General features: G+C 38.4%; 3 protein-coding genes across 3 annotated transcripts; 1 reads left to right on the top strand and 2 right to left on the bottom strand.

Moving 5' to 3' along the window:
* Positions 1-314: 314 nt before the first annotated feature.
* On the bottom strand, positions 315-2,559 carry LOC137240535 (tRNA (guanine(26)-N(2))-dimethyltransferase-like). Its single transcript, XM_067766960.1, has 4 exons — positions 1,658-2,559; positions 1,161-1,601; positions 715-1,092; positions 315-644 (listed from the first exon to the last, which is right to left on the bottom strand). Exons 2-4 carry the CDS (start codon positions 1,211-1,213, stop codon positions 635-637), a joined length of 441 nt encoding a protein of 146 aa, XP_067623061.1. The 5' UTR covers positions 1,214-1,601; positions 1,658-2,559; the 3' UTR covers positions 315-634.
* A 1,514-nt stretch (positions 2,560-4,073) lies between these two features.
* eIF3h (eukaryotic translation initiation factor 3 subunit h) lies at positions 4,074-5,651 on the top strand. The gene is made up of 3 exons (XM_067766957.1): positions 4,074-4,228; positions 4,462-5,139; positions 5,208-5,651. The coding sequence occupies exons 1-3, from the start codon at positions 4,151-4,153 to the stop codon at positions 5,463-5,465; spliced, it is 1,014 nt and encodes a 337-aa protein (XP_067623058.1). The 5' UTR covers positions 4,074-4,150; the 3' UTR covers positions 5,466-5,651.
* Positions 5,652-9,048: 3,397 nt separating this feature from the next.
* Positions 9,049-11,670, bottom strand: senju (UDP-galactose transporter senju). The gene is made up of 4 exons (XM_067766961.1): positions 11,408-11,670; positions 11,210-11,327; positions 10,960-11,146; positions 9,049-10,316 (listed from the first exon to the last, which is right to left on the bottom strand). The coding sequence occupies exons 1-4, from the start codon at positions 11,490-11,492 to the stop codon at positions 9,576-9,578; spliced, it is 1,131 nt and encodes a 376-aa protein (XP_067623062.1). The 5' UTR covers positions 11,493-11,670; the 3' UTR covers positions 9,049-9,575.
* Between the last annotated feature and the right edge of the window lie 1,781 nt (positions 11,671-13,451).

Genomic DNA, 13,451 nt, shown 5'->3' on the forward strand with positions numbered 1-13,451 from the left:
AAATTGTGGCCTTACCACTGGAATCAACAATATGCTTGTCCATATTACGTGAACCCAATGTAGTGCGTACAGCGTCCACAATTGAATGCGAGGTATTGATGTTGGATATGATGAATATTTTTTACATAAAAACTCATGTACCCAATACAAGTTCAGGCATACCGCCGATAACACACCTTTTAAACGACGTTGTGTCCAAATCACTTAGCGGTTTTTCTTCTATGATTTGTAACAATTCTTCAACAAACGTTGGATCATGTATGGGATGCGACCAAAGTGGACCGCCCATCTATATTTGGGAATATAAGAAACAATTTGGTGTAAACAATTGGTGCCAGTTAACCCTCTGAAAAAGCGACTGACGCGCCTTTTTGAACGGACATAACCGTTTAAACGGTTAAGCACCAATTAAGTAAGAAGGAAAAAATTTGATTTATTCGAGTTTAAATACTTAAGTGGGATAGTTGAAACTTACATGATTTTTATCACCGCAATGCGCACAATTTGTATTAACATTTGGTCCAGTTGGTATACCGAATTTTTCTTCCGCATTGCCTTTATCTGAGATCTTGCTTTTTACAATACCCATAGGCTGTAGCGTATAGGTATCACAACCAGTGCATTGAAATGCCATTCATTGTTTGCTGTGTTCATAATATAAAGATATGGTAAGTAATTGGATTGTGGTAAAAGGCCAAAATGCTGTATACCAACCTCATGCTATATTTACACTTCGCTTGACTACTATGCATACGCACAAATACGCGTATATAAAAATTGGCAGAAATGCTCAAAAGTGGCTCAATATATTTTCCATAACGATTAGAGTGCGTTTCAATGCAATGCAATAGTATACGCAATCCCATCTCATGGTAGCATTTCATACGCAAAGGCACAGAACTATATTTGGCATAGCAGGCTTCAGGCGTATTGCCTGCCAGCACAGTCATATCATTCGCAGTTACAAGTAATGAACCCCAACTCGTCAGTGATTGTATAGCGCCATCCAGAAAGCGATTCGGACAATCATAAGGATCTAGGTCTATAACATCGAAACGCTTCTCATATGAAGTTGAAAGGTACATGAGAGTCCTATTGCGAATTTTATTATTGATTATTACAGTTAAATCACTAGCTATTGATTCGTATATCAAACCTACATTGCATCCCCTTCGCTTGGCACAATTAAATGTTCCACTCCATTGTGTCGCATATTTACGCTAATGGAATCTACTGCCACCTTAGATAGATCATTTGCAACAATTTCACGCACGCCTGCTACTTCTTTTGCATAACTTATGCTACGTAAACCTGTTGCAGCAAGCGCTTCCAATATTCGCAGTCCATCGTCGTATTTTACACCACCAGCCGTGTATGGTTTCTTGTCATTAGCATTGCTTGCTTTCCTTTGTATTTTGTGGATTTTTATGCGCCGCCGCTTCCCGCTCTCTTATCAACCGCTTTGAGTATACATTAAGTACTGAAATACTTAAATCACGATAAAATTCTTGTACTGGATTGTAGAATACGGCCCCGCCGGCAATAATTTCTGTAGTGCTTTCTTTGATCACACGTTCGGGTGCTTTGCCGTTCGTAGCGATCTGTTAATTCATAAAATTTAGGGCGATTTTGTTAATAACGCGAAACATATATTTACCTTATTTTCAGATATTTCCTCAACTTCCATTTTGGCTTTAAACTGCTGTGCATCCAAGTTTTTGTTATCAGCTGTTCGGTGGTGGCATACGCTGGCTGCTGCTTTCGTTGAACAGTGAATCGTGGAAACTGTTTCAACAGAGGAAATATTTAAGCATTAAAGATGCACAACACTGTTTTTTTATAAATCAACGATGATAGCCAGCCTTGGGAGGTTGTTGCTGCTGCTATCGTGGCCTTGCATTACCCGGTTGCTGTTGTGGTATATACCTTGGTATAACTGGATGTGGCGTCATTGCCCCACCTGGTCCAGTTGATGCGGACCACGAACAACAACCACCACGACCTACACTGTTTGGGTTCACTTTGCTGCTGCAAACACACCTGCGTCACAATAATTAATGCAGACCATAGAGGGGTATCTCAACAAAAGAGGCTATTTTATTGCACACATAGCCGTTTTTTTACACCGAATTGTCTAATCTTTTTTTTTTCAATTTTGGATAATAAATCTTAATGGTAACAAGAATTTTTTTCTTGTATGTATGTGGAAATCAAAATTTACTATTCTGCATTAGAATTGCTCACGATTATTTATACTATGCAATTACATATTTCACTTTCTTTCTTTATAAACATGCACACATTGATATGAGTTTTTTTTTGCTAAAACACACTTTAGTAGACCAAAAAATATTAAAGAATGCGTATATTAATTTCTGCAAAATGTAAATCACACAAATTGAAAAAATTTTCCACTTTTCTGCAGAATTAGAAATGGCGATTTTTTTTGCACGCAAAAATGACGTATTTTGCTATCCCTATGAAAATAATAGGTGCGAGAGAGCACGATACATTGTGGGAAAGCAAAATTTGTCAGCATGCTATTTCATTTGCACAATTTTTCATTCCAAATCGTCACCCCTGTCAAAAATTCGTGTGGCTGTGTGCGTTTTTGGTCTAACGATTTTTGCAGGGAGGTGTATTTAAAGTTTGGCGCTTAGCAGTCCATATAAAGTTCAAACGTTAACGTCCATAGATGTAAAAAAAACACAGTTAGTATGTCAACTAGAGGTGTGTGTCTCCGCTTTTCTGTAGCTATTTGCCGTTAGATGGGTCTGCTAAACATTACTAAGTGGGGATAAGCGTTTCTTTACCCGCAGTTTTCAAATTTGATAGAGACGTCGACAGGGGTGTAAAAAAAGAGTTTTCCAAAAACGGCACTACAAAATTTTCGCCTGAGAAAAGACATTTCCAATAAAAATTATACGTTTTTATGTGGCTGTTGCAATTTGTTGTACAAAGCCAGCCTAAGTTTTCTTCCCAAAAATACACCCCATTTCAGAGCGGTTCGGTGCAGTTTTTTCCTTCCGTTTTCGGACTCGCGACCCTGGATCAAAAGCGCGCCATTGACGCCCCGCCCGATAGTTTTGGTCTTGTATTAAGGTTAATAACTTACAATAGAAGTCGACTGCTAATTCACGTCAAAAATTGTCGCGAGAAGTGTTAAAATACGTATTTGGTCCTCAATATCAACTATCCGAATTCAAAAATGTTTGCATAAGTCAAGAGATATTCCCGAACCAAAAATTACCCCGGACCTCTCCAAAACCGTGGGTAGGACTTAAAGTATTTTGGCAGGCGTAAGCCACGCTTATAAAAAATTACCCCGGCCAGTCCAACACCAGTTCATAATTAAATCCGTGCAAAACTCCTTTATGCACAATTTTTTTCTTATTTACAAAAAAATTACAACCACATGAAAATTTAAAACTTCAACTACAAATATCTCCTGACAGCTCAAATGTTTCTTCTCCGCTTTCGGATTACTGTTGCTGTGATTGTTGGTGTTGTTGTTGTTGTAGCGATAAGGACACTCCCCGAAGGCCTTGGGGAGGGCAGATCCGCACGTTTCCGGTACCAAGCACCTCGGGGACGATTTGTTATGACCACATGCGACCTTCTAGGCCGTTTCGCCCTCCCACCCCCTAGATCCATAAGGAGTTCGGGGTCGCCAGACCCTCGGCTGTTAATAAAACAGGATTCGCCACGGATAGGTGAGGTTGATAATTGTGTTTGGAGAAGCTATGTATTGCGCTGGCAACCTGAAAGGGCTGCGTTACACAAACCCTTTGAATTCGGTATTTTAGTCGCCTCTTACGACAGGCACACCTACCGCGATTATATTCTAACCCCGTAACCCGCTGGGGACGTTGCCGTGGTCTAGATGCGCCGTTTGACACCTGTTCCGGTATTTTGAACGCGTATTAGCAGTCGAGTGCTGTTCTACACTTCGACCAACAATATGAAATCAGTTTTCAACTTTGATAGCCGATTTTTTGCTGTTCAACCAAAATTATTAGCCCATTGTTGAACGTCCACACCTACGATATCAGCATACAATCATTGATTTGGCATCACTGTTCACACACTGTTGCAAACCACAGCCAAGCTCACGGAGAAGTTTTTTGGCTCTTTTGCATTTGACAGAAAAATGGCAAGCCGTGGAAGTAATCGTGGTCGTCAAGAAGAAGTTGATAATACCATTAATTATGTACAATGTGACGGTTTGGTAAGTGAAAATCACAACAATAGAACTAACGCTGCATTGCGTATTAAAAATCAATCTAATAATTATTGAAAAAATGTGGAAAAAAGTTTCGTTAGGGGGACTTCAAACCTTCACACGTTTGTTATTTCATGTCGATGACAGGACAAAATCGCTTTGTTCAGCGTTGCCAATTTCAGAAATTTATGTGTTTTGTTTTGCCATTAAAAGCAATTTATATTTTTGTTTACTTTAAGGCGGTAATGAAAATGGTTAAACATTGCCATGAAGAGTCAAGCAACATGGATTTGGCGCAGGGCGCACTTCTTGGTTTGGTCGTTGACAAATGCTTAGAGATCACCAATTGCTTCCCGTTCCCGAAAAGCGGTGATGAAACGATGGATGAGGAAATGTATCAGCTAACAATGATGCGTCGTTTACGTCGTGTTAATGTCGATCATTTCCATGTTGGCTGGTATCAGAGTTCCGATGTCGGTAACTTTTTATCAATGGCTTTGCTAGAATCACAATATCATTATCAGACCAGCATTGAGGAATCGGTTGTTGTCATTTATGATACACAAAAGTCTGGACGTGGATTTCTATGTTTAAAAGCTTATCGCTTAACACCGCAAGCTATACAAATGTATAAGGATGGTGATTTTACGCCTGACGCCCTACGAAATTTGAAAGTAGGCTATGAAAGCCTTTTTGTTGAAATTCCCATCGTTATAAAAAATTCCCCTCTTACCAATATAATGATGAGTGAATTAGGGGAAATGCTACCAGAAGAACAAGGACAAAACTTTTTAGATTTGGGTACGGCGTCAGTGCTGGAAAACCATATGCGCTGCCTAATCGAACGTGTTGATGAATTGTATCAAGAGTCTATCCGTTACAACAAATACCAACAAATTGTTTTCAAACAGGAGATGGTAAGTTGAGTGCAAAATACTTAAATTCATACATACTAGTGCTTTTAATTATTTTTTCGCTATAACAGGAAAAACATCGTGCTTTGGCTAAGCAAGCAGCTGAGAATGTTGCACGTAATGCTAAAGGTGAATCGCCAATTCCAGAGGAGGAGGTGCTTAAGCAATTCCGGCCAGTTCCTGTGCCACCTAGACTTAATGCAACAATTACTTCCGGACAAATCAGCACTTATTCACAACATATATCTCAATTTTGTTCGCAATCATTGGCCAAACTTTTTATAACACAATCCTTACAAAACGCCAAGGAGGCAAAGGACGCCAAATAATTATAGAACATGTATTTCGTTTTATCTGAAATCTTGCAGAAACGCAACAGAGGAAAATTCAATTGCATTTGTTAAAAAAGAGAAAAGTTTCAAAAAATTCGTTTAGCATAAGCAACAAACTAAAGTTAATTCTCTGAGAAGAAACATTTTGCTAAAAATATACTGGAAATATCGACGGACAGCGAATTCGCAAGAGTTTGGTTATTATAAAACTTCTCCCCGAGAGTTAACAATTAAATGCCTACAGAAAGGAGATAACCGTCACAGGCAGGGTGACGCTGTTGTTGTTGTTTTAGCAGTGCTTCGTCCCATTTAATGAATGAGACCACTCATGATTGTCATCAATATTCTTGAAAAGATGGTTGGGATACGCTACAAGCAGGGCAAACGTTGGGTGATTTTAGAACAGGCGTCGACTTCAAATACGCAATCAAAAATATCGGGAGAGCTGTTAAACGACGCGTCTTGACGTCAGTAGGAATAATGCGGAAAATAAAAATTTACGTTTACAAAAGATATTAACGATAAACCGGCATATGACCACGGGCCCCTCCGAAACCGGGGGTGGGAACCATAGTATGTTTGCGCACAACACCTTTCTGCGTTGGCGACCCTCGGCCGCGCTTATAAAAAATTACTCCGTCCGGTCCACCAATGGGGTAGGATCAAAATTAAATCTGTGAAAAATCCGTTTGTACTTAATCTCTTTGGCGGTGGTGATGGTAGCGTGCTTCGCCTATTACCCCGTATGCCCTGGGATCAACTCCCGGGCAAAGCAACATCAAAATTTTAGAAATAAGGTTTTTCAATTAGAATAAAATTTTTCTAAGCGGGGTCGCCCCTCGGCAGTGTTTGGCAAGCGCTCCGGGTGTATTTCTGCCATGAAAAGCTCTCAGTGAAAACTCATCTGCCTTGCAGATGCCGTTCGAAATCGGCATAAAACATGTAGGTTCCGTCCGGCCAATTTGTAGGGAAAATCAAGAGGAGCACAACGCAAATTGGAAGAGAAGCTCGGCCTTAGATCTCTTCGGAGGTTATCGCGCCTTACATTTATTTTTTTTTTACTTAATCTCTTTTTCTTTGTACAATAACATTACAACCACATAAAAACTGACAACTTTAACTGCAAATATATCAGGACGGAGATACAATTTTTCTTTTCCGTCTTCAGATAATTGGTGTCGAAGTTTGACACCTCTGCAAATATCGCATAATAGCAGTCGAACCCTGTTCTATACTTCTACGAACAATTGTTGAGAATTGCTAAGCAGCGAGATATCAAACATAATTTACACTACGCAAAATACATGCCCGCTTTCTTTGAGCTTCCACTGTAAGGCCGGACTAAGTTTTAACTTTCGCTGCGTTGCTTTGCTTTGACGCATTCTCCCCATTCAATGGATTCAACCACTCACAAATTGTCATCAAAGTCCCTTAACGGGAGTCCAACTAACTAGCAGTTTCAAAAGGGTTGGACCTTAGGGACGTTGGTGTTAGATACGAAGATTCCACATTACAATTAAAAAGGTGGTGGGGACGTATCGCATACAGGATATGCATTACGTATATCGTGTTTCACTCTGGACAAGTACGAGTTTGACCTTTTATGCGGCAGTTACCCACGAACGTACGTAGAAAAAACGTGTCAGCTGACACGACCTATCTTATGAGTGTGCAATGTAAACGAAAACTCACCGACGTGCAACGCCCGTACGTACGTAGCCCGGAACGTAGAAATCAAAACAATTTTGATTTTTTCCGTAACAACGTGTCAGCTGATCGCTCTCTCACTAGACAGAGTTGCCTAGTAAACTTTTGTGCGCTAATTTTTGACCGTTTGCAATTTTATGCAAAAACGCCTAATTAAAGTTTGAAAAATTGTGGAAATAATTCGAAATAATTATGTAAAAGTGCTGATTATAAATATTTAATCTATTTATACTTATTTAATATGTATTCCGGCCTTTTACAATATCAAAAATTAAATTGGAAAAAGTTGATGTTTCCGTAAGCATACATGCAAAATGGTTAGTGGCAACAGTGCTTATCTGTAAACAATACACACACAAATATGTTATGTACATGTACACGGACGCACACATTGATTCCTACGGGCTTGAGAGTTCGGTCAAACGTGCTTCGTACGACAAACGTCCTTACGTACGGCACACGTCGGTGGGTAACTGCCGCATTACAGTATCCAGAACGAAGCTGGGCCGGGCTTCAAGGTGTTGATAAGCGCAATGCAAAGCTTTATATATTCAAGGCTTCCACAACTCAATTGTAAACTTCATCAACGCGAGGGGAATCCTGTTACAAATAGGAATGTATCATACACATGTTTTGCAGACGAGGCTCTGGCGACCCCAAAATCCTCCTAGCACTAGGGGTGTGGGGCGGGATGGCCTAGGTCTAATGTGGTCATATAATCGTTCCCGAGATGGTGGGGCTAGTAACTTTATGGTGCGTTGTAACCGGAACGTACCGGACCTCTATCCGGCAAAGGAACACCAACATCGATAACACTCCCCAAACCCTTCATTAATACAATAACAAGCTGGCCAGAGTGGCTCGTTTCTCCCTAATCTTTCTTTACAAGAGCAGAATAGTATATATTTATTAGACGGTTCACCGTTTTTAATGCCGGATTTACGCACGAGATTTCGCTACGTTGCTTCGCTTTGATAGCCCCATGATATCTCACCTTTTTGCATCGTTTTACATTCAGCGAAAGTTGGAAGTTGGCTATTTTTTCATGTCCGATGGAGCTAGTGTCGCTCGATCAGTCATTCTCCAAAAAAATACGTGCAATCTACTCATAATTCAAACGATTCCGTTAATCGTTTATTTATGAAAAACTGCTTATGTGACGGGCTTTAAGCATGTGGTTTGCCGAAAAAGGCAACACTGTTTGAAATTCACTCTGTTTGCAGCACTGATCAATTATTGAAAGAATATGTTGGCAACGCGACCCTGAGTTTTTGGCAACTAGCGCGTCGTTGTCAAATTTTAATCAATTTCAGTTTTTGTTGAGCCAATTTTTTTTCTAATATATAAAGGTATTCGTTGAGCAAATATACACAAAAACAAGTTCAACAATGGATGAGGAGGAATTTCTTATGTGCCCCTACAATAAGTCTCATCTTATTATACGATATCGTATGCCGTCTCACATGCTAAAGTGTCGGAAAAATTATCATGGACCACCATTGGATCAATGTATGTACAATGCAACACATTTAGTTCCCGTCGGTACAATGGAAGAACATTTGGAGAAATGTAGAGATTACTATCAATTTCATAATACAGTGTTTGAGAAGTTGGCAGAAGCTTGTCGACCACAAGAATAAACGGTTAGAAGGAAGTAAGTGGGGACAGACAAGAGGGAGATTTTCAAAACACATTCAACGAGAAATTGTATGGATTCCTTTAATTTCATTTTTTATTATTCTAAGTATAACTCCTAACTAAATTTAAGAAATGCAATTATTTGCGTTGTGATAGACAAGCGCCTAAAATTCTAAATTAGGGCAAATTAAAATTTATATGTTTTTACCTAAGTCTGGTATTGGAGAACAAAAAATTTGTATTTATCGCTTCAGTTGCATTGCTTCTTTTATTTGGAATATGTTATATTTGTCTACTCTTATAGTAAACATACCTAAATTACAATCTAATATGCTCATAAAAAGAAAAGCCAAAGCTACTCGCCATAGTTAAAAAAAATGAAGGTATGCTACAAAATACATACCACTTTTTTACATCGAACATTGTCATACTAAAGCTTTGATATATTGAATTTAAACTAACGTAGTATAGTAGATCAAGTACATTACAAACATGCCTATTTCGATGTGAGACGGTATTCAGTAGCGAATTGATTGTTAGACTGACCTGTGTCCTTATATGCAATGAATCCGTCGGATACCGTAATAGGCGTGAATATCAAAACGTTTACAATTCCTAAACAAAAACATACACGTTTTATAATAAATCTTATAAGTCTATGTCAAAACTATCACTGGCCCAAGTCAACACACAATGCAGCGTTTTATTGCCTTACTCTCATTTTGTATCGACTTGTATACAATAAATTCCCATACATACACGCTACACCATTTCCATCTCTAAATCTGTATCATAATCTGGGTTGAGCAGCTTACGTTGATCTTGTGATGCATTCGTTAAACTATTTAAAGGGCGCAGTTTGCCCGTATTCACCACAGGGCTTTGTGTATACAAATAAATGGCAAATGATACCACCGTTATAGAAAGCGCTGTATTAATATAAATTGGTATAGCAAAAAGAAAATAGCAGAATACTGCGGTGAACATTAATTCCAAGGCGCTTGCAAAGGTCTTAACAATAGAATTCATATATTTTAAAAAGAAACTCGTAACTATACCAATGGCAGCATTATTTACAATAATAATAATTACATTGAAGCGCCATATAGCACGTAAACTATCTGTAGTAAAAGCTCCTAACAATTGCCCATTTATAAATAATATCAATACGTTACATACAATTGAATCGATATACATGAATACATTTTGTACAAATATATTTACATCTGCGCCCTTATCCTTCAGCAAATATTCATTATAAACACCAGCAAGGCATGAGCATATTGTTTGTGCAAGTATGAGTAGTGCGCTTAGGCTAATATCAAAGCCAGTCATATTTTTGCCATTCACTTTAGTTTGCGCTGGTGTTGCAACAGCATTTGGGTTATCATTATTTGTGTTGCCAAACAAAAGATTTAAATCAATTTGCTTTAACATACAACCAAAGGTGAGCAGTAAAAGCGATATCCATTGCCGACAAGTTAGATACTTTTTGAAAATTATCTAAAAAAATACATGAAAACAATTTATTGTATACGAACTCAAGTCTAGATTACACAATGATTGAAAAAATATAAATTCTGGCTGAATTTTAGAGAATTATACACACATACAAAATAAATAAGAAGGCGAGAAATACCTCTAACTTTAACCCAGGTATGGTGAGCACGCAGGCTACCGCCATACCATGACGGTCGCTCAAACAGTAGTTATAATTCATTGGTCACGTCCCATTCGAATTTAGATTTGGGTCTAGACTTGCAGGTCAAAATTATTGAACCAGCGACAGCCGGTTTGTGGAAATAGCGAGATCTAGCGAGATTTTTGAGCTCTAAACACTTCAGCCTTAGCCTAAAACTTTACATTTTTCGTAATAGTACTTCTAGGATAATATTTCTGAGGCTCATATTTTTTACATGGTTCAGACTCATAACGAATTTCTAAATTATGAGCGCTCCGAGTTGGTTGAGGGAATGTAACATTCTAACAGACCCATGTATTTTTATGTATCTTGAGTATATCATCAAAGGAGAAAATTTACCTCAAGGTAGTTTTTCTGAGCAAACTTAATACGATTAGTAGGAAATTACAAGCCGGAGATATACCAGATACTATACTACTTCGAGTAGTGACATCACACACTCACCTGAAATAGTACTCCGGTTATAACGACGCGTAGCTGCAATAATAGATAATATGTAGTTGGATCAAATGTGGATAAATTGACAAAGGCCAAATTGTTATAGAGACAATAAAGAAACGCTGGTACAAAATACAGCATCATAACATTGGAATCTTTACGCACATCACGCACCAGATTTTTAAGACTTTTTCTAAGTTGAGAAAAAATAAACATTCAAAAGTAAAATTCATTCATTGAAATCTTTTATACATACTCTCTGCAATATAAGCTTGTAGAAACAAGAAGTTTTAAGACTTCGGTGAGTAAAACAACTGTTATTGTGTTGTAGTTGTATGAATTGTTTGCTTCCTGTGAAGCTGTAACGAAAATTCCTGCAATGAAATTTAACGCCGAAAGCAACGATATAAACAAATGCTTATTTCCACATAGCTCCATTATCAACTATACATACCTTGACCAATGAACAACGATATGTACAGCAAAAATATGATAAACGTAAGCTTCGTAGGAAACAACTCTAGCCAATTCATCGCCATTATGATTTATTGTACCTTGGTGATTCTTTTTACACCCTGAAGTTTTTACAACTGGTTTTGCGTTTAATTAAAAGAAATATATTCGAGGGCCGACCCGCCGTCGTTGTTGCGGCACTTCTTTACTTATACTTAGCAGATAACATTTTTCTTTGCTTCTTTTTTTATGTTGTTTTCTTTTTATTTCGATACATTTATAATGGGGAAAACTTAAAAATTTGACAAAAGGAAACAGCTGATTTGTGGACGAAGTGTTGCCAAAGCGCATGATGGTTGTTATATCGTTTTAAAGTGCTGCCAGGTTTTGAATTTCTCATTAGGACGGATCCTTTTCAAAATATTGTAACGAATTTGCAGCAAATCCTCTTATTTGCAACCCTCTGCTAAGTTCGTATCACTAAACTGTTGAATAAATAACTCCAATATGTAATAATGCAAAATGGCCTTTATTCAAGTACTTCACAATAACACTTGTACTTTGCAACGAATAGCTTACTTAATAACCAAACTGATTGACAGCTCAAATGAAACTCTACTATTCAAAATAATACTGCTATAGCTCGCTATATAGCGCTTAATCCAAATCTCAAATCAAACTGAATTACTTCTTACTCGCTTGCCCCGCTTTTATAGTTTACGCTGCATACTTCTAGGCTCTTCGATTTCCAGAACTTACTAGTTGTTTCGGCTACAAAATCGCCAGTCACAACTACGTGCACAAATTATTGCTCTCTCTTGTGACAACTCAGATAAGATATATGCATGTGTTTGTGCATTGCCGCTCCGCTGCTCGTATACGTACATATGTGTAGACGCAATTATTTATTCGTTTATGTAGATACATAAAGATTGAATTATTGATGTGAATGTTTGTAGTTTAGTCTCTCGCGCGCACATAGGCATATAAGTAAATGCATCTGTGTGTAACATCTCTCTGGGCTGCCTTATATATGTGTATACTTGATTTAATTATTAACGTAAATACTGCTTGGCCTTAGCATCGCCTTAGTGATGGGATAATTTAGTGATGCTAATATCCGTGACACTGCCCTCCACCTAAGTCTGATCGTCCCGAGCAGACAAATCTCTCGATCTAAACGTTGCTAGCCTTTCCAAATGGACCATCTTCATTTTGGTTCGTGGTTTACCGATGGTTTGTATGCGGTACACTACATCGTTGATCCGTTTTACAACTTTGTATGGGCCTTCCCAATTACACTGCAATTTCGGGGACAAACCTTTTTTACGTTGTGGGTTGTATAACAGCACCAAATCTCCTTCCTGAAAACCTTCTGAATTAATTGCTTTATCATATCTGGCTTTCATCTTGTCACTCATAATCTTTGTTCGTTGCCTTATCAGATCATGTATTTCTCTTAGCTCTTCTTCCAAATCACTAGTGGATTTCCTGACATTTCTCTCCGCATTGGCATCTATCCCAAACTTCAAATCAGCTGGCAGTCTAAGGTCATTGCCAAAAATTACTTTTGCAGGGGTTTGGCCCGTTGTCTCATGCACTGCTGATCGGTAAGCCATCAAGAATAATGGTATGCGGGAATCCCATTCTTTATGGTACTTGTCCACTACTTTCCTTAAGTGCTCCTCCAATGTTCTATTGAATCGTTCTACCATACCATCGGATTGAGGATGCAATGCAGTTGTCCGTGTTTTTCGAATGCCCAATGACTTACACATTTCCTGGAACACAGCTGATTCGAAATTCCTGCCTTGGTCAGAATGTGACTCCATTGGTACACCATACCTTGCAACCCAATTGTTTATAAACACTTCTGCTACCGTTTCCGCTTCTTGATTTGGGATTGGGTATACCTCTGGCCATTTGCTGAAATAATCCATAACTACCAGTACATATTTGTTTCCGCCGTTGCTAGTAGGAAATGGACCGGCGACATCCATAGCGATCCTTTCAAATGGCGCACCTGAGTTATATTGCTTCATCTG

The sequence above is a fragment of the Eurosta solidaginis genome, chromosome 2 (assembly GCF_040869045.1).
Source record: "Eurosta solidaginis isolate ZX-2024a chromosome 2, ASM4086904v1, whole genome shotgun sequence".
Classification (NCBI taxonomy): Eukaryota; Metazoa; Arthropoda; class Insecta; order Diptera; family Tephritidae; genus Eurosta; species Eurosta solidaginis.